The sequence below is a fragment of the Lampetra fluviatilis genome, unplaced genomic scaffold (assembly GCF_964198595.1).
Source record: "Lampetra fluviatilis unplaced genomic scaffold, kcLamFluv1.1 SCAFFOLD_485, whole genome shotgun sequence".
In the NCBI taxonomy this organism is placed as follows: Eukaryota; Metazoa; Chordata; class Hyperoartia; order Petromyzontiformes; family Petromyzontidae; genus Lampetra; species Lampetra fluviatilis.
In genome coordinates this window covers 40,001-67,073 of record NW_027621028.1, presented here as the reverse complement: position 1 = coordinate 67,073, position 27,073 = coordinate 40,001, and the positions used below count along the sequence as shown (strand labels likewise).

Sequence of the window (27,073 nt, the reverse complement as noted above, 5' to 3'; positions counted from 1 at the left end):
CAGCATCATCAGCGTCAGCAGCATCATCAGCAGCAGCAGCATCATCATCATCATCATCAGCAGCATCATCATCATCATCAGCATCATCAGCGTCAGCAGCATCATCAGCAGCAGCAGCATCATCATCATCATCAGCAGCATCATCATCATCATCAGCAGCAGCATCAGCAGCAGCAGCATCAGCAGCAGCAGCAGCAGCATCATCATCATCAGCAGCAGCATCATCATCATCATCAGCAGCATCATCAGCGTCAGCAGCATCATCAGCAGCAGCAGCAGCATCATCATCATCAGCAGCAGCATCATCATCATCATCAGCAGCAGCATCATCATCATCATCAGCAGCATCATCATCATCATCATCAGCATCATCAGCGTCAGCAGCATCATCAGCAGCAGCAGCAGCATCATCATCATCAGCAGCAGCATCATCATCATCATCAGCAGCATCATCATCATCATCAGCAACAGCATCAGCAGCAGCAGCATCAGCAGCAGCAGCATCAGCAGCAGCAGCAGCAGCATCATCAGCAGCAGCAGCATCAACATCAGCAGCAACACCATCACCCCCCTCACCACCCCCTCACCACCCCCTCACCACCCCTCACCACCCACCCCCCCCACTCACCACCCCACTCACCACCCATCCATCCACCCACTCACCCACTCACTCACTCACCCACTCACCCACCCACTCACTAACTCACTCACCCACCCACTCACTCACCCACTCACCCACCCACCCACTCACCCACCCACCCACTCACTCACTCACTCACCCACCCACTCACCCAACCACCCACCCACCCACTCACCCACCCACTCACTCACTCACTCACTCACCCACCCACTCACCCAACCACCCACCCACCCACTCACCCACCCACTCACTCACTCACCCACTCACCAACCCACTCACTCACCCACTCACCCACCCACTCACTCACTAACTCACTCACCCACCCACTCACTCACCCACTCACCCACCCACCCACTCACCCACCCACTCACTCACTCACCCACCCACCCACTCACCCAACCACCCACCCACCCACCCACCCACCCACTCACTCACTCACCCACTCACCCACCCACTCACTCACTAACTCACTCACCCACCCACTCACTCACCCACTCACTCACCCACCCACCCACTCACTCACTCACCCACCCACCCACTCACCCAACCACCCACCCACCCACTCACCCACCCACTCACTCACTCACCCACTCACCCACCCACTCACTCACCCACTCACTCACCCACCCACTCACTCACTCACTACTCACTCACCCACCCACTCACTCACTCACCCACCCACTCACCCACCCACCCACTCACCCACCCACTCACTCACTCACCCACCCACCCACCCACTCACCCAACCACCCACCCACCCACTCACTCACCCACTCACCCACCCACTCACTCACCCACTCACTCACTCACCCACCCACTCACTCACTAACTCACTCACCCACCCACTCACTCACCCACTCACCCACCCACTCACTCACTCACCCACCCACCCACTCACCCAACCACCCACCCACCCACTCACTCACCCACTCACCCACCCACTCACTCACTAACTCACTCACCCACCCACTCACCCACCCACCCACTCACTCACCCACTCACTCACCCACCCACCCACTCACTCACTAACTCACTCACCCACCCACTCACTCACCCACTCACCCACCCACCCACCCACTCACCCACCCACTCACTCACTCACCCACCCACCCACTCACTCACTCACCCACCCACCCACTCACCCAACCACCCACACACCCACTCACCCACCCACTCACCCACCCACTCACTCACCCACTCACTCACTCACCCACCCACTCACTCACCCACCCACTCACTCACCCACTCACCCACTCACCCACTCACTCACTCACTCACCCACTCACCCACTCACCCACCCACCCACTCACCCACCCACTCACTCACTCACCCACTCACCCACTCACCCACTCACCCACCCACCCACTCACCCACCCACTCACTCACTCACCCACCCACCCACTCACCCACCCACTCACTCACTCACCCACCCACCCACTCACCCAACCACCCACCCACCCACTCACCCACCCACTCACTCACTCACCAACTCACCCACCCACTCACCCACCCACTCACTCACTAACTCACTCACTCACTAACTCACTCACTCACTAACTCACTCACCCACCCACCCACTCACTCACCCACTCACCCACCCACCCACCCACCCACTCACTCACTCACCCACTCACCCACCCACCCACCCACTCACTCACTCACCCACTCACCCACCCACCCTCCCACTCACTCACCCACCCACTCACCCACTCACTCACCCACCCACCCACTCACTCACTCACTCACCCACCCACTCACCCACCCACTCACCCACCCACTCACCCACCCACCCACTCACCCACCCACCCACCCACTCACTCACCCACCCACCCACTCACCCACCCACCCACCCACCCACCCACCCACTCACTCACTCACTCACCCACCCACTCACTCACCCACCCACCCACTCACCCACCCACCCACCCACCCACCCACCCACCCACCCACCCACTCACCCACCCACCCACCCACTCACTCACCCACCCACCCACTCACCCACCCACCCACCCACCCACCCACCCACCCACCCACCCACCCACCCACCCACTCACTCACCCACCCACCCACTCACCCACCCACCCACTCATCCACCCACCCACCACCCCCACTCACCACCACTCATTCACAACCCCATTCACCCCCCCCCCTCACCACCCCTCACCACCCCTCACCACCCCTCACCACCCGCTCACCAGCGTAGTGCAGGGTGCTGCGTGGAGACAGGAGAAGGGCGTCTAAGGCGGCGGTGAGGAGCTCACCACCCCACTCACCACCCCACTCACTCACTCAACCATCCACCCACTCAACCACCCACCCACTCACTCACCCACCCACCCACCCACTCACTCACTCACCCACCCACCCACCCACCCACCCACTCACTCACTCACCCACCCACCCACCCACTCACCACCCCCACTCACCCACCCACTCACCCACCCACCCACCCACTCACCCACCCACTCACCCACCCACCCACCCACCCACCCACCCACTCACTCACTCACCCACTCACCCACCCACTCACCCACCCACCCACTCACTCACCCACCCACCCACCCACTCACTCACTCACTCACCCACCCACCCACTCACTCACCCACCCACCCACCCACACACCCACTCACTCACTCACTCACCCACCCACTCACCCACCCACCCACCCACCCACTCACTCACTCACTCACCCACCCATCCACCCACTCACCCACTCACTCACCCACCCACTCACTCACCCACCCACTCACTCACTCACCCACCCACTCACCCACCCACCCACCCACTCACCCACCCACCCACCCACCCACTCACTCACCCACCCACTCACCCACCCATTCACCACCCACCCACTCACCCACCCACCCACCCACTCACTCACTCACCCACCCCACGCTCACCACCCCTCACCACCCGCTCACCAGCGTAGTGCAGGGTGCTGCGTGGAGACAGGAGAAGGGCGTCTAAGGCGGCGGTGAGGAGCTCACCACCCCACTCACCACCCCACTCACTCACTCAACCATCCACCCACTCACCCACTCACTCACCCACCCACCCACCCACCCACCCACTCAATCACTCACTCACTCACCCACTCACCCACCCACCCACCCACCCACTCACTCACCCACCCACCCACTCACTCACCCACCCACCCACCCACTCACTCACTCACCCACCCCACGCTCACCACCCCTCACCACCCGCTCACCAGCGTAGTGCAGGGTGCTGCGTGGAGACAGGAGAAGGGCGTCTAAGGCGGCGGTGAGGAGCTCACCACCCCACTCACTCACTCAACCATCCACCCACTCAACCACCCACCCACTCACTCACCCACCCACCCACTCACTCACTCACTCACCCACCCACCCACCCACCCACCCACCCACTCACCACCCCCACTCACCCACCCACTCACCCACCCACCCACTCACCCACCCACTCACTCACTCACTCACCCACCCACCCACCCACTCACTCACTCACTCACCCACTCACCCACCCACCCACTCACTCACTCACTCACCCACCCACCCACTCACTCACCCACCCACCCACCCACCCACCCACTCACTCACTCATCCACCCACCCACTCACTCACCCACCCACCCACCCACACACCCACTCACTCACTCACTCACCCACCCACTCACCCACCCACCCACCCACTCACTCACTCACTCACTCACCCACCCATCCACCCACTCACCCACCCACTCACTCACTCACCCACCCACCCACTCACTCACTCACTCACCCACCCACCCACCCACCCACTCACCCACCCACCCACCCACTCACTCACCCACCCACCCCACGCTCACCACCCCTCACCACCCGCTCACCAGCGTAGTGCAGCGTGCTGCGTGGAGACAGGAGAAGGGCGTCTAAGGCGGCGGTGGCGGCGGTGAGCAGCTCACCGGCACGCGGAGACGTGGTGAGCGGTGGTGAGCAAACAGCTGCGATGGTGAGGATACACTCATAGAGCACACCTGGTGAGGGGGGAGAGGGTGGGTGGGTGAGTGAGTGAGTGAGTGAGTGGGTGGGTGGGTGAGTGAGTGGGTGGGTGAGTGGGTGGGTGAGTGAGTGAGTGGGTGAGTGAGTGGGTGGGTGAGTGAGTGGGTGAGTGAGTGGGTGGGTGGGTGAGTTGGTGGGTGAATGAGTGGGTGGGTGGGTGGGTGAGTGAGTGAGTGGGTGGGTGAGTGGGTGAGTGAGTGAGTGGGTGAGTGAGTGGGTGGGTGAGTGAGTGAGTGGGTGAGTGAGTGGGTGGGTGGGTGGGTGGGTGAGTGAGTGAGTGAGTGGGTGAGTGAGTGAGTGGGTGGGTGAGTGGGTGAGTGAGTGAGTGGGTGAGTCGGTGAGTGAATGGCTGAGTGAGTGGGTGAGTGAGTGAGTGAGTGACTGAGTGGGTGAGTGAGTGGCTGAGTGGGTGAGTGAGTGAGTGGGTGGGTGAGTGGGTGAGTGAGTGAGTGGGTGAGTGAGTGGGTGAGTGGGTGAGTGAGTGAGTGAGTGGGTGAGTGAATGAGTGACTGAGTGAGTGGGTGAGTGAGTGAGTGAGTGGGTGAGTGGGTGAGTGACTGAGTGAGTGGGTGAGTGAGTGGGTGAATGAGTGAGTGAGTGACTGAGTGGGTGAGTGAGTGAGTGGGTGAGTGACTGAGTGAGTGGGTGAGTGAGTGAGTGGGTGAGTGAGTGAGTGAGTGGGTGAGTGAGTGAGTGACTGAGTGGGTGAGTGAGTGAGTGGCTGAGTGGGTGAGTGAGTGAGTGAGTGAGTGGGTGGGTGAGTGAGTGACTGAGTGGGTGAGTGAGTGGCTGAGTGGGTGAGTGAGTGAGTGAGTGGCTGAGTGGGTGAGTGAGTGAGTGGGTGAGTGAGTGAGTGGGTGACTGAGTGAGTGGGTGAGTGAGTGAGTGAGTGGGTGAGTGAGTGAGTGGGTGAGTGAGTGGGTGAGTGGGTGAGTGGGTGAGTGGGTGAGTGAGTGGCTGAGTGACTGAGTGAGTGAGTGGGTGAGTGGGTGAGTGGGTGAGTGAGTGGGTGAGTGAGTGGGTGAGTGAGTGTCTGACTGAGTGAGTGGGTGAGTGAGTGGGTGAGTGAGTGAGTGAGTGAGTGACTGAGTGAGTGAGTGAGTGGGTGAGTGACTGAGTGAGTGAGTGAGTGAGTGGGTGAGTGAGTGAGTGAGTGACCAAGTGAGTGAGTGAGTGAGTGACTGAGTGAGTGGGTAGGTGAGTGAGTGGCTGAGTGAGTGAGTGAGTGACTGACTGAGTGAGTGAGTGACTGAGTGACTGAGTGAGTGAGTGGCTGAGTGAGTGAGTGAGTGACTGAGTGAGTGAGTGACTGAGTGAGTGAGTGAGTGACTGAGTGAGTGAGCGAGTGAGTGAGTGACTGAGTGAGTGAGTGAGTGGCTGACTGAGTGAGTGAGTGGGTGGGTGAGTGAGTGGGTGAGTGAGTGGGTGAGTGAGTGACTGAGTGACTGAGTGAGTGAGTGGGTGAGTGACTGAGTGAGTGAGTGGGTGAGTGAGTGGCTGAGTGAGTGAGTGAGTGACTGAGTGAGTGAGTGGGTGAGTGAGTGAGTGACTGAGTGACTGAGTGAGTGACTGAGTGAGTGAGTGAGTGAGTGAGTGAGTGACTGAGTGAGTGACTGAGTGAGTGAGTGAGTGACTGAGTGACTGAGTGACTGAGTGAGTGAGTGACTGAGTGACTGAGTGAGTGACTGAGTGAGTGAGTGAGTGACTGAGTGACTGAGTGAGTGAGTGAGTGACTGAGTGACTGAGTGAGTGAGTGAGTGGGTGACTGAGTGAGTGAGTGACTGAGTGAGTGAGTGAGTGACTGAGTGAGTGGGTGAGTGAGTGAGTGACTGAGTGAGTGAGTGACTGAGTGAGTGGGTGAGTGAGTGAGTGACTGAGTGAGTGAGTGAGTGGGTGGGTGAGTGAGTGACTGAGTGACTGAGTCTCACTGTGAGCGGCTCCGTGTCCGCCACGAGATCTCTGCAGACACTCGGACAGCGTGTCTCCCATGAGCTCACACGCCCTGGAGACACAGAGACAGAGACACAGAGATACAGAGACACAGAGACAGAGACACAGTGAGACACAGAGACACAGAGACCGAGAGACACAGTGAGATACAGAGATACAGAGACACAGAGACACAGTGAGACACAGTGAGACACAGAGACACAGAGACACAGTGAGACACAGTGAGATACAGAGACACAGAGACACAGAGACCGAGAGACACAGTGAGACACAGAGACACAGACACACAGAGACACAGACACACAGAGACACAGAGACACAGACACACAGAGACACAGACACACAGAGACAGAGAGACAGAGAGACACAGAGACACAGTGAGACACAGACACACAGAGACAGAGAGACACGTGAGTGTGGGTGGTGAGGGTGGTACACACTCACCACCACCCTCACCACCACCCTCACCACCCTCACCACCACCCTCACCACCCTCACCACCACCCTCACCACCATCACCACCATCACCACCATCACCACCCTCACCACCCTCACCACCCTCACCACCCTCACCACCATCACCACCCTCACCACCCTCACCACCCTCACCACCATCACCACCCTCACCACCCTCACCACCACCACCATCCTCACCACCCTCACCACCCTCACCACCCTCACCACCCTCACCACCCTCACCACCCTCACCACCATCACCACCCTCACCACCCTCACCACCATCACCACCCTCACCACCCTCACCACCCTCACCACCCTCACCACCACCACCCTCACCACCCTCACCACCCTCACCACCCTCACCACCATCACCACCCTCACCACCCTCACCACCCTCACCACCCTCACCACCACCACCCTCACCACCCTCACCACCCTCACCACCACCACCACCATCACCACCCTCACCACCCTCACCACCACCCTCACCACCATCACCACCCTCACCACCACCACCACCACCCTCACCACCCTCACCACCCTCACCACCATCACCACCCTCACCACCACCCTCACCACCCTCACCACCCTCACCACCCTCACCACCATCACCACCCTCACCACCACCACCACCATCACCACCCTCACCACCCTCACCACCCTCACCACCCTCACCACCAACCTCACCACCCTCACCACCATCACCACCCTCACCACCACCACCATCACCACCCTCACCACCCTCACCACCCTCACCACCAACCTCACCACCCTCACCACCACCACCACCATCACCACCAACCTCACCACCCTCACCACCACCACCACCATCACCACCCTCACCACCACCACCACCATCACCACCCTCACCACCAACCTCACCACCACCATCACCATCACCACCCTCACCACCAACCTCACCACCACCATCACCATCACCACCCTCACCACCAACCTCACCACCACCATCACCATCACCACCCTCACCACCAACCTCACCACCACCACCACCCTCACCACCCTCACCACCACCACCACCACCACCCTCACCACCACCACCATCACCACCCTCACCACCACCCTCACCACCCTCACCACCACCATCACCACCCTCACCACCAACCTCACCACCACCATCACCATCACCACCCTCACCACCAACCTCACCACCACCATCACCATCACCACCCTCACCACCACCACCACCACCAACCTCACCACCCTCACCACCACCACCATCACCACCCTCACCACCACCACCACCATCACCACCCTCACCACCCTCACCACCCTCACCACCAACCTCACCACCCTCACCACCACCACCACCATCACCACCAACCTCACCACCCTCACCACCACCACCACCATCACCACCCTCACCACCACCACCACCACCATCACCACCCTCACCACCAACCTCACCACCACCATCACCATCACCACCCTCACCACCAACCTCACCACCACCATCACCATCACCACCCTCACCACCAACCTCACCACCACCACCCTCACCACCCTCACCACCACCACCATCACCACCCTCACCACCACCACCACCATCACCACCATCACCACCCTCACCACCACCACCACCATCACCACCCTCACCACCACCCTCACCACCCTCACCACCACCACCACCATCACCACCCTCACCACCACCCTCACCACCCTCGCCACCACCACCACCATCACCACCCTCACCACCACCATCACCACCATCACCACCCTCACCACCACCACCATCACCACCCTCACCACCACCACCACCATCACCACCCTCACCACCACCCTCACCACCAACCTCACCACCACCATCACCATCACCACCCTCACCACCAACCTCACCACCACCATCACCATCACCACCCTCACCACCACCACCACCATCACCACCCTCACCACCACCACCACCACCACCACCCTCACCACCCTCACCACCACCACCACCATCACCACCCTCACCACCACCACCACCACCACCCTCACCACCACCACCACCACCCTCACCACCCTCACCACCACCACCACCATCACCACCCTCACCACCACCACCACCATCACCACCCTCACCACCACCCTCACCACCACCCTCACCACCCTCACCACCACCACCATCACCACCCTCACCACCACCCTCACCACCCTCACCACCACCACCACCACCATCACCACCCTCACCACCACCACCACCATCACCACCCTCACCACCACCCTCACCACCCTCACCACCACCACCACCATCACCACCCTCACCACCCTCACCACCACCACCACCATCACCACCCTCACCACCACCACCACCATCACCACCCTCACCACCACCCTCACCACCCTCACCACCACCACCACCATCACCACCCTCACCACCACCACCACCATCACCACCCTCACCACCCTCACCACAACAAACCCTCACCACCACCACCACCCCCACCCCCCTCACCCTCACCACCCTCACCCCCCTCACCCCCCCACACTCACCCTCACCCCCCTCACCCCCCTCACCCCCCCACACTCACCCTCACCACCCCCCTCACCCACCCCCCTCACCCTCACCACCCCCCTCACCACCCCCCTCACCACCCCCCTCACCCACCCCCCTCACCACCCCCCTCACCCTCACCCCCCTCACCCTCACCCCCCTCACTCCCCTCACCCCCCTCACTCCCCTCACCCCCCTCACTCCCCTCACCCCCCTCACCCCCCCACACCACCCTCACCCCCCTCACCCCCCCACACTCACCCTCACCCCCCTCACTCCCCTCACCCCCCTCACCCCCCCACACTCACCCTCACCACCCCCCTCACCCACCCCCCTCACCCTCACCACCCCCCTCACCACCCCCCTCACCACCCCCCTCACCCACCCCCCTCACCACCCCCCTCACCCACCCCCCTCACCACCCCCCCTCACCCTCACCACCCCCCTCACCCACCCCCCTCACCACCCCCCTCACCCTCACCACCCCCCTCACCCACCCCCCTCACCACCCCCCTCACCCTCACCACCCCCCTCACCACCCCCCTCACCCACCCCCCTCACCCACCCCCCTCACCCACCCCCCCTCACCACCCCCCTCACCCTCACCACCCCCCTCACCCACCCCCCTCACCACCCCCCTCACCCTCACCACCCCCCTCACCCACCCCCCTCACCACCCCCCTCACCCTCACCACCCCCCTCACCCACCCCCCTCACCACCCCCCTCACCCACCCCCCTCACCCACCCCCCTCACCCTCACGACCCCCCTCACCCACCCCCCTCACCCACCCCCCTCACCACCCCCCTCACCCTCACCACCCCCCTCACCCACCCCCCTCACCACCCCCCTCACCCCACCACCCCCCCTCACCCACCCCCCTCACCACCCCCCTCACCCTCACCACCCCCCTCACCCACCCCCCTCACCCTCACCACCCCCCTCACCACCCCCCTCACCACCCCCCTCACCCACCCCCCTCACCACCCCCCTCACCCACCCCCCTCACCACCCCCCTCACCCTCACCACCCCCCTCACCCACCCCCCTCACCCTCACCACCCCCCTCACCACCCCCCTCACCCTCACCACCCCCCTCATCACCCCCCTCACCCTCACCACCCCCCTCACCCACCCCCCTCACCCTCACCACCCCCCTCACCACCCCCCTCACCACCCCCCTCACCCTCACCACCCCCCTCACCACCCCCCTCACCCTCACCACCCCCCTCATCACCCCCCTCACCACCCCCCTCACCCTCACCACCCCCCTCACCCACCCCCCTCACCCTCACCACCCCCCTCACCACCCCCCTCACCACCCCCCTCACCCTCACCACCCCCCTCACCCACCCCCCTCACCCTCACCACCCCCCTCACCCACCCCCCTCACCACCCCCCTCACCCTCACCACCCCCCTCACCCACCCCCCTCACCCTCACCACCCCCCTCACCACCCCCATCACCCACCCCCCTCACCACCCCCCTCACCCTCACCACCCCCCTCACCCACCCCCCTCCCCTCACCACCCCCTCACCACCCCCCCTCACCACCCCCTCACCACCCCCCTCACCCACCCCCCTCACCCACCCCCCTCACCCTCACCACCCCCCTCACCACCCCCCTCACCACCCCCCTCACCACCCCCCCTCACCACCCCCCTCACCCACCCCCCTCACCCACCCCCCTCACCCACCCCCCTCACCCACCCCCCCTCACCCTCACCACCCCCCTCACCACCCCCCTCACCACCCCCCTCACCACCCCCCTCACCCACCCCCCTCACCACCCCCCTCACCCTCACCACCCCCCTCACCCACCCCCCTCACCACCCCCCTCACCCTCACCACCCCCCTCACCCACCCCCCTCACCACCCCCCTCACCCTCACCACCCCCCTCACCCACCCCCCTCACCACCCCCCTCACCCACCCCCCTCACCCACCCCCCTCACCCTCACGACCCCCCTCACCCACCCCCCTCACCCACCCCCCTCACCACCCCCCTCACCCTCACCACCCCCCTCACCCACCCCCCTCACCACCCCCCTCACCCTCACCACCCCCCTCACCCACCCCCTCACCACCCCCCTCACCCTCACCACCCCCCTCACCCACCCCCCTCACCCTCACCACCCCCCTCACCACCCCCCTCACCACCCCCCTCACCCACCCCCCTCACCACCCCCCTCACCCACCCCCCCTCACCACCCCCCTCACCCTCACCACCCCCCTCACCCACCCCCCTCACCCTCACCACCCCCCTCACCACCCCCCCTCACCCTCACCACCCCCCTCATCACCCCCCTCACCCTCACCACCCCCCTCACCCACCCCCCCTCACCCTCACCACCCCCCTCACCACCCCCCTCACCACCCCCCTCACCCTCACCACCCCCCTCACCACCCCCCTCACCCTCACCACCCCCCTCATCACCCCCCTCACCACCCCCCTCACCCTCACCACCCCCCTCACCCACCCCCCTCACCCTCACCACCCCCCTCACCACCCCCCTCACCACCCCCCTCACCCTCACCACCCCCCTCACCCACCCCCCTCACCCTCACCACCCCCCTCACCCACCCCCCTCACCACCCCCCTCACCCTCACCACCCCCCCTCACCCACCCCCCTCACCCTCACCACCCCCCTCACCACCCCCATCACCCACCCCCCTCACCACCCCCCTCACCCTCACCACCCCCCTCACCCACCCCCCTCACCCTCACCACCCGCCTCACCACCCCCCTCACCACCCCCCTCACCCACCCCCCTCACCCACCCCCCTCACCCTCACCACCCCCCTCACCACCCCCCTCACCACCCCCCTCACCACCCCCCTCACCACCCCCCTCACCCACCCCCCTCACCCACCCCCCTCACCCACCCCCCTCACCCACCCCCCTCACCCTCACCACCCCCCTCACCACCCCCCTCACCACCCCCCCTCACCACCCCCCTCACCCTCACCACCCCCCTCACCCACCCCCCTCACCCCCCCCTCACCCTCACCACCCCCCTCACCCACCCCCCTCACCACACTGACCCAGGTGACCCCGTGCCCCCCTGACCCCCCACACGCTCACCCAGGTGACCCCTCACCCACCCCCCCTCACCACACTGACCCAGGTGACCCCGTGCCCCCCTCACCCTCACCACACTCACCCAGGTGACCCCGTGCCCAGCTTGTTGAGGCAGCGCAGGATCCTGATCTGTGTCCAGGGCGCTGTGACCCCCTCCATCATCACCACCATCACCACCATCACCACCATCACCACCATCACCACCATCACCACACTCACCACCATCACCACCATCACCACCACCACACTCACCACCATCACCATCATCACCACCACCACACTCACCACCATCACCACCATCACCACCACCACCACACTCACCACCATCACCACCATCACCATCATCACCATCATCACCACCACACTCACCACCATCACCACCATCACCACCACCACACTCACCACCATCACCACCATCACCATCACCACCATCACCACCACCACACTCACCACCATCACCACCATCACCACCACCACACTCACCACCATCACCACCATCACCATCATCACCATCATCACCATCACCCCCCCACACTCATCACACTCACCCTCACCACCATCACCACACTCACCATCACCACCATCATCATCACACTCACCATCACCACCATCACCACCATCACCACCACCACACTCACCACCATCACCATCATCACCACCACCACACTCACCACCATCACCACCATCACCACCACCACACTCACCACCATCACCACCATCACCATCATCACCATCATCACCATCACCCCCCCACACTCATCACACTCACCCTCACCACCATCACCACACTCACCATCACCACCATCATCACACTCACCATCACCACCATCACCACACTCACCCTCACACCCCCCCCACCCCCCTCACCCCCTCCACACTCACCCAGCCGACCCCGTGCCACCACCCCCCCCCCACACTCACCCTGGTGACCCCTCACCCCCACACTCACCCTGGTGACCCCTCACCCCCACACTCACCCTGGTGACCCCTCACCCCCACACTGACCCTGGTGACCCCTCACCCCCACACTCACCCTGGTGACCCCTCACCCCCACACTCACCCTGGTGACCCCTCACCCCCACACTGACCCTGGTGACCCCTCACCCCCACACTCACCCTGGTGACCCCTCACCCCCACACTCACCCCCACACTCACCCTGGTGACCCCTCACCCCCCCCACTCACCCTGGTGACCCCTCACCCCCACACTCACCCTGGTGACCCCTCACCCCCACACTCACCCTGGTGACCCCTCACCCCCACACTCACCCTGGTGACCCCTCACCCCCACACTCACCCTGGTGACCCCTCACCCCCACACTCACCCTGGTGACCCCTCACCCCCACACTCACCCTGGTGACCCCTCACCCCCACACTCACCCTGGTGACCCCTCACCCCCACACTGACCCTGGTGACCCCTCACCCCCACACTCACCCTGGTGACCCCTCACCCCCACACTCACCCTGGTGACCCCTCACCCCCACACTGACCCTGGTGACCCCTCACCCCCACACTCACCCCCACACTCACCCTGGTGACCCCTCACCCCCCCCACTCACCCTGGTGACCCCTCACCCCCACACTCACCCTGGTGACCCCTCACCCCCACACTCACCCTGGTGACCCCTCACCCCCACACTCACCCTGGTGACCCCTCACCCCCACACTCACCCTGGTGACCCCTCACCCCCACACTCACCCTGTTGACCCCTCACCCCCACACTGACCCTGGTGACCCCTCACCCCCACACTCACCCTGGTGACCCCTCACCCCCACACTCACCCTGGTGACCCCTCACCCCCCCACTCACCCTGGTGACCCCTCACCCCCCCACTCACCCTGGTGACCCCTCACCCCCACACTCACCCTGGTGACCCCTCACCCCCACACTCACCCAGGTGACCCCTCACCCCCACTGACCCTGGTGACCCCTCACCCCCACACTCACCCAGGTGACCCCTCACCCCCACACTCACCCAGGTGACCCCTCACCCCCACACTCACCCTGGTGACCCCTCACCCCCACACTCACCCTGGTGACCCCTCACCCCCACACTCACCCTGGTGACCCCTCACCCCCACACTCACCCAGGTGACCCCTCACCCCCACACTCACCCAGGTGACCCCTCACCCCCACACTGACCCTGGTGACCCCTCACCCCCACACTCACCCTGGTGACCCCTCACCCCCACACTCACCCTGGTGACCCCTCACCCCCACACTCACCCTGGTGACCCCTCACCCCCACACTCACCCTGGTGACCCCTCACCCCCACACTCACCCTGGTGACCCCTCACCCCCACACTCACCCTGGTGACCCCTCACCCCCACACTCACCCTGTTGACCCCTCACCCCCACACTCACCCTGGTGACCCCTCACCCCCCCACTCACCCTGGTGACCCCTCACCCCCCCACTCACCCTGGTGACCCCTCACCCCCACACTCACCCTGGTGACCCCTCACCCCCACACTCACCCAGGTGACCCCTCACCCCCACACTGACCCTGGTGACCCCTCACCCCCACACTCACCCAGGTGACCCCTCACCCCCACACTCACCCTGGTGACCCCTCACCCCCACACTCACCCTGGTGACCCCTCACCCCCACACTCACCCTGGTGACCCCTCACCCCCACACTCACCCAGGTGACCCCTCACCCCCACACTCACCCAGGTGACCCCTCACCCCCACACTCACCCTGGTGACCCCTCACCCCCACACTCACCCTGGTGACCCCTCACCCCCACACTCACCCAGCCGACCCCGTGCCACCACCCCCCCCACACTCACCCTGGTGACCCCTCACCCCCACACTCACCCTGGTGACCCGTCACCCCCCCACTCACCCTGGTGACCCCTCACCCCCACACTCACCCTGGTGACCCCTCACCCCCCCACTCACCCTGGTGACCCCTCACCCCCACACTCACCCAGGTGACCCCTCACCCCCACACTGACCCTGGTGACCCCTCACCCCCACACTCACCCAGGTGACCCCTCACCCCCACACTCACCCAGGTGACCCCTCACCCCCACACTGACCCTGGTGACCCCTCACCCCCACACTCACCCAGGTGACCCCTCACCCCCACACTCACCCTGGTGACCCCTCACCCCCACACTCACCCTGGTGACCCCTCACCCCCACACTCACCCAGGTGACCCCTCACCCCCACACTCACCCAGGTGACCCCTCACCCCCACACTGACCCTGGTGACCCCGTGCCCAGCTTGTTGAGGCAGCGCAGGATCCTGATCTGTGTCCAGGGTGCTGGTGACCCCCTGAAGGTCGCGTCGGCCGGCAGCCGTCCACGCAGAACCTGCTGCAGCACCAGCAGCAGGCTGGGCACCAGCCTCCTGTAGCAGTCAGCTCCATCCTGCAGCAGCAGCAGCAGCAGTATCAATAGTAGTATCAGTAGTATGATCATCAGCAGCAGTAGTAGCAGTAGTAGTAGCAGCAGTATCAGTAGTAATATCAGTATCATCATCATCATCAATAGTAGTATCATCATCTCTCCCCGTGTCTCTCTCTCCCCGTGTCTCTCTCTCCCCGTGTCTCTCTCTCCCCGTGTCTCTCTCTCCCCGTGTCTCTCTCTCCCCGTGTCTCTCTCTCCCCGTGTCTCTCTCTCCCCGTGTCTCTCTCTCCCCGTGTCTCTCTCTCCCCGTGTCTCTCTCTCCCCGTGTCTCTCTCTCCCCGTGTCTCTCTCCCCGTGTCTCCCCGTGTCTCTCCCCCCCCCCCCCCCGTGTCTCTCTCCCCGTGTCTCTCCCCCCCCCCCCATGTCTCTCCCCGTGTCTCTCCCCGTGTCTCTCTCTCTCCCCGTGTCTCTCTCCACGTGTCTCTGCCCCCGTGTCTCTCTCCCCGTGTCTCTCCCCGTGTCTCTCTCTCTCCCCGTGTCTCTCTCTCTCCCCGTGTCTCTCTCTCTCCCCGTGTCTCTCTCTCTCCCCGTGTCTCTCTCTCTCCCCGTGTCTCTCTCCCCGCGTCTCTCTCCCCATGTCTCTCTCCCGGTCTCTCTCCCCGTGTCTCTCCCCGTGTCTCTCTCCCCGTGTCTCTCTCTCTCCCCGTGTCTCTCTCTCTCTCCCCGTGTCTCTCTCTCTCTCTCTCTCCCCGTGTCTGTCTCTCTCCCCGTGTCTCTCTCTCTCTCCCCGTGTCTGTCTCTCTCTCCCCGTGTCTCTCTCGCCCGCGTCTCTCACCTGCGCTATGTGCACCAGCAGAAGGTGCAATGCTGCGGCCATGACGGAGGGCTCTCGGTCCGAGAGAGCTCGCAACATCGCAGCCGACGACGACGACGACGACGAACCCTCACGCTCATCACGCTGCTGATGATGCTGCTGCTGCTGCTGATGATGCTGCTGCCGATGCTGCTGATGATGCTGCAGAAGTCGAGGTAGTGCCAGGATCGCCTTCTTACGGACGAGCTCGCTGTGTGTGTGTGTGGGGGGGGGGTGGTACAGAAAGACACAATCTCTGGTTTTTTTCTCGGTGTGAAGATTCACAACTTTAAAAAAAATTAAACCCGTAAAAACAAAGTTTTTCATAAACAGGTCCCTGCGGGGTGGGCTGGTAGGAACGAATAACCAAACAATATAAACGTAATGTATTATGACACTTGTTTAGCCAGGAAAGCCTCACTGAGTGTAAAGGTTTTTGTAGGGTCCTGCCAAGTGTTTGCAGTAGGGGGCTTTAGGCCGCTGTGAGTTAATGTTTCATTTAAATGTTTTAATTATTAATGTAAAAGCTTTAAATGTAAATGTTTCTATTTAAAAGCATCAGGGAATGTAACATTGTTAAACATTAACTCCCTTTCACACACGCGGGGGTACGATACGAAGGGAGAGTTTGAGGCCTAGTTCTAGGCTTTAGGCCTAGCTGTAGGCTTTAGGCCGCTGTGAGTTAATTTTTAATTTAAATGTTTTAATTATTAATGTATAATTCTAATGTTTTAATTATTAATGTAAAAGCTTGAAATGTAAATGCTTCTATTTTAAAACATCAGGGAATGTAACATTGTTAAACATTAACTCCCTTTCACACACGCGGGGGTACGATACGAAGGGAGAGTTTGAGGCCTAGTCCTAGGCTTTAGGCCTAGCTGTAGGCTTTAGGCCGCTGTGAGTTAATGTTTCATTTAAATGTTTTAATTATTAATGTAAAAGCTTTAAATGTAAATGTTTCTATTTTGAAAAAAGCATCAGGGAATGTAACATTGTTAAACATTAACTCCCTTTCACACACGCGGGGGTACGATACGAAGGGAGAGTTTGAGGCCTAGTTCTAGGCTTTAGGCCTAGCTGTAGGCTTTAGGCCGCTGTGAGTTAATGTTTCATTTAAATGTTTTAATTATTAATGTAAAAGCTTTAAATGTAAATGTTTCTATTTAAAAGCATCAGGGAATGTAACATTGTTAAACATTAACTCCCTTTCACACACGCGGGGGTACGATACGAAGGGAGAGTTTGAGGCCTAGTTCTAGGCTTTAGGCCTAGCTGTAGGCTTTAGGCCGCTGTGAGTTAATGTTTCATTAAAATGTTTTAATTATTAATGTAAAAGCTTTAAATGTAAATGTTTCTATAAAAAAAAAGCATCAGGGAATGTAACATTGTTAAACATTAACTCCCTTTCACACACGCGGGGGTACGATACGAAGGGAGAGTTTGAGGCCTAGTCCTAGGCTTTAGGCCTAGCTGTAGGCTTTAGGCCGCTGTGAGTTAATTTTTAGTTTAAATGTTTTAATTATTAATGTAAACGCTTTAAATGTAAATGTTTCTATTTAAAAGCATCAGGGAATGTAACATTGTTAAACATTAACTCCCTTTCACACACGCGGGGGTACGATACGAAGGGAGAGTTTGAGGCCTAGTCCTAGGCTTTAGGCCTAGCTGTAGGCTTTAGGCCGCTGTGAGTTAATGTTTCATTTAAATGTTTTAATTATTAATGTAAAAGCTTTAAATGTAAATGTTTCTATAAAAAAAAACATGAGGGAATGTAACATTGTTAAACATTAACTCCCTTTCACACACGCGGGGGTACGATACGAAGGGAGAGTTTGAGGCCTAGTTCTAGGCTTTAGGCCTAGCTGTAGGGTTTAGGCCGCTGTGAGTTCATGTTTCATTTAAATGTTTTAATTATTAATGTAAAAGCTTTAAATGTAAATGTTGTTGATGATGATGATGATGTTGTTGTTGATGATGATGATGATGTTGTTGTTGATGTTGTTGATGTTGTTGATGTTGTTGTTGTTGTTGATGTTGTTGATGTTGTTGATGTTGTTGATGATGATGATGTTGATGTTGTTATTGATGTTGTTGTTGTTGATGTTGTTGATGTTGTTGTTGATGTAGTTGTTGATGTTGTTGTTGTTGTTGATGTTGTTGTTGATGTTGTTGATGTTGTTGTTGTTGATGTTGTTGATGTTGTTGATGATGATGATGATGTTGATGTTGTTGTTGATGTTGTTGATGTTGTTGATGTTGTTGATGTTGTTGATGTTGTTGATGATGTTGATGTTGATGTTGTTGTTGATGATGTTGATGTTGTTGATGATGATGATGTTGTTGTTGATGTTGTTGTTGTTGATGATGTTGATGTTGTTGATGTTGTTGTTGTTGATGATGTTGATGTTGTTGTTGATGATGTTGATGTTGTTGATGATGTTGATGTTGTTGTTGATGATGTTGATGTTGTTGATGTTGTTGATGTTGTTGATGTTGTTGATGTTGATGTTGTTGATGTTGTTGATGTTGTTGATGATGTTGATGATGTTGATGTTGTTGATGTTGTTGATGTTGTTGTTGATGTTGTTGATGTTGTTGATGTTGTTGATGTTGTTGATGTTGATGTTGTTGTTGATGTTGTTGATGTTGTTGATGTTGATGATGTTGATGATGTTGATGTAGTTGATGATGTTGATGTTGATGATGTTGGTGATGTTGGTGACTCACCTGCCGTGACGAGTCTTCTCCAGCACGAGTGAGAGCAGCGTGGGAGCGAGCTGTGATGTTGATGTTGTTGATGTTGTTGATGTTGTTGATGTTGTTGATGTTGTTGATGTTGTTGATGTTGTTGATGATGTTGATGTTGATGTTGTTGATGTTGGTGACTCACCTGCCGTGCTGAGTCTTCTCCAGCACGAGTGCGAGCAGCGTGGGAGCGAGCTGTGATGTTGATGATGTTGATGTTGTTGATGATGTTGATGTTGTTGATGATGTTGATGATGATGTTGTTGATGTTGGTGACTCACCTGCCGTGCTGAGTCTTCTCCAGCACGAGTGAGAGCAGCGTGGGAGCGAGCTGTGATGTTGATGTTGTTGATGTTGTTGATGTTGATGTTGTTGATGTTGATGTTGTTGATGATGATGTTGATGATGATGTTGGTGACTCACCTGCCGTGCTGAGTCTTCTCCAGCACGAGTGAGAGCAGTGTGGGTGCGAGCTGTGATGTTGATGATGTTGATGTTGATGTTGTTGATGTTGTTGATGTTGTTGATGATGTTGATGTTGATGTTGGTGATTCACCTGCCGTGCTGAGTCTTCTCCAGCACGAGTGAGAGTAGCGTGGGTGCGAGCTGTGATGTTGATGTTGTTGATGTTGATGATGTTGATGTTGTTGATGTTGTTGATGTTGTTGATGTTGTTGATGTTGATGATGTTGATGATGTTGATGTTGTTGATGTTGTTGATGTTGTTGATGTTGTTGATGTTGTTGATGTTGTTGATGTTGTTGATGTTGATGTTGTTGATGATGTTGATGTTGGTGATGTTGTTGATGTTGTTGATGATGATGATGTTGGTGACTCACCTGCCGTGCTGAGTCTTCTCCAGCACGAGTGCGAGCAGCGTGGGAGCGAGCTGTGATGTTGATGTTGTTGATGTTGTTGATGTTGTTGATGTAGTTGATGTTGTTGATGTTGTTGATGTTGTTGATGATGTTGGTGACTCACCTGCCGTGACGAGTCTTCTCCAGCACGAGTGCGAGCAGCGTGGGAGCGAGCTGTGATGTTGATGTTGTTGATGTTGTTGATGTTGTTGATGTTGTTGATGATGTTGTTGATGATGTTGATGTTGATGTTGATGTTGGTGACTCACCTGCCGTGCTGAGCCTTCTCCAGCACGAGTGCGAGCAGCGTGGGAGCGAGCTGTGCTGTGGCGAGCTGAGAGACGGCGCCCAGCGCCATGCTCACCTCCAGCACACCGCCTCCCTGCAGGTCCTGTGGGGTCAGCAGTAGTAGTATCAGCATCATAATCAGTAGTAGTATCATCAGTAGTAGTAGTATCATCATCATCAGTAGTAGTAGCATCATCAGTAGTAGTATCATCATCATCATCAGTAGTAGTGTCATCATCATCAGTAGTAGTAGTATCATCATCAGTAGCAGTGTCATCATCATCAGTAGTAGTATCATCATCATCATCAGTAGTAGTATCATCAGTAGTAGTAGTATCATCATCATCAGTAGTAGTAGCATCATCAGTAGTAGTATCATCATCATCATCAGTAGCAGTGTCATCATCATCAGTAGTAGTATCATCATCATCAGTAGTAGTATCATCATCATCAGTAGTAGTATCATCATCATCAGTAGCAGTAGTATCATCATCAGTAGTAGTATCATCATCATCAGTAGTAGTATCATCATCATCAGTAGTAGAATCATCATCATCAGTAGTAGTATCATCATCAGTAGTAGTATCATCATCAGTAGTAGTATCATCATCATCAGTAGTAGTAGTATCATCATCAGTAGTAGTATCATCATCATCATCAGTAGTAGTAGTATCATCATCAGTAGTAGTATCATCATCATCAGTAGCAGTGTCATCATCATCAGTAGTAGTAGTATCATCATCAGTAGTAGTATCATCATCATCATCAGTAGTAGTATCATCATCATCAGTAGTAGAATCATCATCATCAGTAGTAGTATCATCATCAGTAGTAGTATCATCATCAGTAGTAGTATCATCATCATCAGTAGTAGTAGTATCATCATCAGTAGTAGTATCATCATCATCATCAGTAGTAGTAGTATCATCATCAGTAGTAGTATCATCATCATCAGTAGCAGTGTCATCATCATCAGTAGTAGTAGTATCATCATCAGTAGTAGTATCATCATCATCATCAGTAGTAGTAGTATCATCATCAGTAGTAGTATCATCATCATCAGTAGTAGTAGTATCATCATCATCATCAGTAGTAGTATCATCATCATCATCAGTAGTAGTAGTATCATCATCAGTAGTAGTATCATCATCATCATCAGTAGTAGTATCATCATCATCAGTAGTAGTAGTATCATCATCAGTAGAAGTATCATCATCATCAGTAGTAGTATCATCATCATCATCATCAGTAGAAGTATCATCATCATCATCAGTAGTAGTATCATCATCATCAGTAGTAGTAGTATCATCATCAGTAGAAGTATCATCATCATCAGTAGTAGTATCATCATTATCATCATCAGTAGTAGTATCATCATCATCATCAGTAGAAGTATCATCATCATCATCATAATCAGTAGTATCATCATCATCATCAGTAGTAGTATCATCAGTAGTAGTAGTATCATCATCATCAGTAGTATCATCATCATCATCAGTAGTAGTATCATCATCATCAGTAGTAGTAGCATCATCAGTAGTATCATCATCATCATCATCAGTAGAAGTATCATCATCATCATAATCAGTAGTATCATCATCATCATCAGTAGTAGTATCATCATCATCATCAGTAGTAGTAGCATCATCAGTAGTATCATCATCATCATCAGTAGTATCATCATCATCATCATCAGTAGAAGTATCATCATCATCATCATAATCAGTAGTATCATCATCATCATCAGTAGTAGTATCATCAGTAGTAGTAGTATCATCATCATCATCAGTAGTAGTAGCAGCATCATCAGTAGTATCATCATCATCATCAGTAGTAGTATCATCATCATCATCATCAGTAGTAGTAGCATCATCAGTAGTATCATCATCATCATCAGTATTATCATCATCATCATCATCAGTAGAAGTATCATCATCATCATAATCAGTAGTATCATCATCATCATCAGTAGTAGTATCATCAGTAGTAGTAGTATCATCATCATCATCAGTAGTAGTAGCAGCATCATCAGTAGTATCATCATCATCATCAGTAGTAGTATCATCATCATCATCATCAGTAGTAGTAGCATCATCAGTAGTATCATCATCATCATCAGTATTATCATCATCATCATCATCAGTAGAAGTATCATCATCATCATAATCAGTAGTATCATCATCATCATCAGTAGTAGTATCATCAGTAGTAGTAGCAGCAGTAGCAGTATCATCATCATCATCAGCAGTAGTAGCAGCAGCAGTATCAGTAGTATTATCATCATCCGTAGGAGTAGAATCATCAGCACCATCATCGACATCGTCAACATCATCATTGTCACCATCATCACCACCAGCACCACCATCATCATCACCACCACCACCCCCACTACCCCCACCACCACCACCACCACCACCACCCCCACCACCACCCCCACTACCCCCACCACCACCACCACCACCACCACCACCACCCCCACCACCACCCCCACTACCCCCACCACCACCACCACCACCACCACCCCCACCACCACCACCACCCCTACCACCACCACCACCACCACCCCCACCACCACCACCACCCCCACCACCACCACCACCACCACCACCACCCCCACCACCACCACCACCCCTACCACCACCACCACCACCACCCCCCACCACCACCACCACCCCCACCACCACCACCACCACCACCACCCCTACCACACACCACCACCCCTACCACACACCACCACCCCTACCACACACCACCACCACCACCACCATCACCACCACCACCCCCATCACCACCCCCACCACCACCATCACCATCACCACCACCACCCCCATCACCACCCCCACCACCACCCCCACCACCATCACCACCCCCACCACCACCACCATCAACATTATCAATCATCAGCATCAACATCATCACCACCACCACCCCCCCCACCACCACCACCACCACCATCACCACCACCACCATCATCAACACCACCACCACCACCATCATCAACATCACCACCACCACCACCACCACCATCACCACCATCACCACCATCATCAACATCACCACCACCACCACCACCACCATCATCAACATCACCACCATCACCAGCACCACCACCACCATCACCACCACCACCACCACCATCACCACCATCATCAACATCACCACCACCACCACCACCATCACCACCATCATCAACATCATCACCACCACCACCACCACCATCACCACCACCATCACCATCACCACCATCACCACCATCACCATCACCACCATCACCACCATCATCACCACCACCATCACCACCATCACCACCATCACCACCATCACCACCACCACCACCACCATCACCACCACCACCATCACCATCACCACCATCACCACCACCCCCACCACCCCCATCACCACCACCCCCACCACCCCCATCACCACCACCCCCATCACCCCCATCACCACCCCCACCACCCCCATCACCACCATCACCATCACCACCCCCATCACCACCCCCATCACCACCCCCATCACCCCCATCACCACCCCCATCACCACCACCATCACCACCATCACCACCATCATCAACATCACCACCACCACCACCACCATCACCACCATCATCAACATCATCACCACCACCACCACCACCACCACCACCACCATCACCATCACCACCATCACCACCACCACCATCACCACCACCATCACCATCACCACCATCACCACCATCACCATCACCACCACCACCACCACCACCATCACCACCACCATCACCATCACCACCATCACCACCACCACCATCACCACCACCACCACCACCACCACCACCACCACCATCACCATCACCACCATCACCACCACCACCATCACCACCACCATCACCATCACCACCATCACCACCATCACCATCACCACCACCACCACCACCACCATCACCACCACCATCACCATCACCACCATCACCACCATCACCATCACCACCACCACCACCACCACCACCACCATCACCATCACCACCACCACCACCACCACCATCACCACCACCATCACCATCACCACCATCACCACCATCACCATCACCACCATCACCACCATCATCACCACCACCATCACCACCATCACCACCATCACCACCATCACCACCACCACCACCACCATCACCACCACCATCACCATCACCACCATCACCACCATCACCATCACCACCATCACCACCACCCCCACCACCCCCACCACCCCCATCACCACCACCCCCACCACCCCCATCACCACCACCCCCATCACCCCCATCACCACCCCCACCACCCCCATCACCACCATCACCCCCATCACTGACCTTGATGATGGTGTTCACCAACAGAAGCACCATCACCACCATCACCACCCCCATCACCCCCATCACCACCACCCCCACCACCCCCATCACCACCACCCCCATCACCCCCATCACCACCCCCATCACCCCCATCACCCCCATCACCACCCCCATCACCACCCCCATCACCACCCCCATCACCCCCATCACCACCCCCATCACCACCACCATCACCCCCATCACCACCACCACCACCACCCCCATCACCACCCCCATCACCCCCATCACCACCCCCATCACCCCCATCACCACCCCCATCACCACCCCCATCACCCCCATCACCACCCCCATCACCACCACCATCACCCCCATCACCCCCATCACCACCATCACCATCACCACCCCCACCATCACCCCCATCACCCCCATCACCCCATCACTGACCTTGATGATGGTGTTCGCCATCAGCACCATCAGCTCGTGGTCTTCATCGAGCAGTAGACACGCAGCAAGGTACCCTGGGTAATACAGAGGGAGGGGCTCACGGTGTCTCCCTGTCTCCGTGTCTGTGTCTCTGTGTCTCTGTCTGTGTCTGTGTGTCTCTCTCTGTGTCTCTCTCTGTCTCTGTGTCTCTGTGTCTCTCTCTGTGTGTCTCCCTCTCTGTGTCTCCCTGTCTCTGTGTCTCTGTGTCCCTCTGTGTGTCTCTGTGTCTGTGTGTCTCCCTGTCTCTGTGTCTCTCTCTGTGTCTCTGTCTGTGTCTCTGTCTGTGTCTCTGTGTCTGTGTGTCTCTCTCTGTGTCCCTCTCTGTGTCTCCGTGTCTCTGTGTCTCTGTGTGTCTCTGTGTCTCTGTCTGTGTCTGTCTCTGTGTCTCACCGCTGCGTCTCTGTGCGAGGCTGCCGCGCTGTGCCAGGTTCACCGAGTGGATGTGGGTGTAGCCCAGAGTCTCCCTGTGTCTCTGTGTGTCTCTGTGTGTCTCTGTGTCTCTGTCTCTGTGTCTGTGTGTCTCTGTGTCTGTGTGTCTCTGTGTCTGTGTGTCTCTGTGTGTCTCTGTGTGTCTCTGTGTGTCTCTGTGTCTCTGTCTGTGTGTCTCTGTGTCTGTGTGTCTCTGTGTCTGTGTGTCTCTGTGTGTCTCTGTGTGTCTCTGTGTCTCTGTCTCTGTGTCTGTGTCTCTCTGTCTCTGTGTCTCTGTGTCTCTGTGTCTGTGTGTCTCTGTGTCTCTGTGTGTCTCTGTGTGTCTCTGTGTGTCTCTGTGTGTCTCTGTGCGTCTCTGTGTCTCTGTGTGTCTCTGTGTGTCTGTGTCTCTCTGTCTCTGTGTCTGTGTGTCTCTGTGTCTCTGTGTGTCTGTGTGTCTCTGTCTCTGTGTCTGTGTGTCTCTGTGTGTCTGTGTCTCTCTGTCTCTGTGTGTCTGTGTGTCTCTGTGTCTCTGTGTGTCTCTGTGTGTCTGTGTCTCTCTGTCTCTGTGTCTCTGTGTGTCTCTGTGTCTCTGTGTGTCTCTGTGTGTCTGTGTCTCTCTGTCTCTGTGTCTGTGTCTCTCTGTGTCACTGTGTCTGTGTCTCTGTGTCTGTGTGTCTCTGTGTGTCTGTGTCTCTGTGTCTCTGTGTCTCTGTGTCTGTGTGTCTCTGTGTGTCTGTGTGTCTCTCTGTGTCACTGTCTCTGTGTCTGTGTGTCTCTGTGTGTCTGTGTCTCTCTGTCTCTGTGTCTGTGTGTCTCTGTGTCTCTGTGTGTCTCTGTGTCTCTGTGTGTCTCTGTGTGTCTGTGTCTCTCTGTCTCTGTGTGTCTGTGTCTCTCTGTCTCTGTGTCTGTGTCTCTCTGTGTCACTGTGTCTGTGTCTCTGTGTCTCTGTGTCTGTGTGTCTCTGTGTGTCTGTGTCTGTGTGTCTGTGTCTCTGTGTCTCTGTGTCTGTGTGTCTCTGTGTCTCTGTGTGTCTGTGTGTCTCTCTGTGTCACTGTGTCTGTGTCTCTGTGTCTCTGTGTCTCTGTGTCTCTGTGTCTCTGTCTGTCTCTGTGTGTCTCTGTCTC

The 27,073-nt window shown here is 57.3% G+C and overlaps 1 protein-coding gene across 1 annotated transcript in view; it reads right to left on the bottom strand.

Moving 5' to 3' along the window:
• Positions 1 to 3,836: 3,836 nt before the first annotated feature.
• LOC144954681 (AP-4 complex subunit epsilon-1-like) overlaps positions 3,837 to 27,073 on the bottom strand; it is a 32,284-nt gene continuing 9,047 nt past the window's right edge. Inside the window, exons 4-10 of the mRNA XM_078885114.1 lie at positions 25,500 to 25,573; positions 20,734 to 20,855; positions 16,842 to 17,070; positions 15,861 to 16,027; positions 6,587 to 6,660; positions 4,487 to 4,633; positions 3,837 to 3,868 (exon numbers count right to left, since the gene is read on the bottom strand). Coding sequence (XP_078741240.1) covers positions 3,837 to 3,868; positions 4,487 to 4,633; positions 6,587 to 6,660; positions 15,861 to 16,027; positions 16,842 to 17,070; positions 20,734 to 20,855; positions 25,500 to 25,573 — 845 coding nt within the window. The remainder of the gene's footprint in view (positions 3,869 to 4,486; positions 4,634 to 6,586; positions 6,661 to 15,860; positions 16,028 to 16,841; positions 17,071 to 20,733; positions 20,856 to 25,499; positions 25,574 to 27,073) is intronic.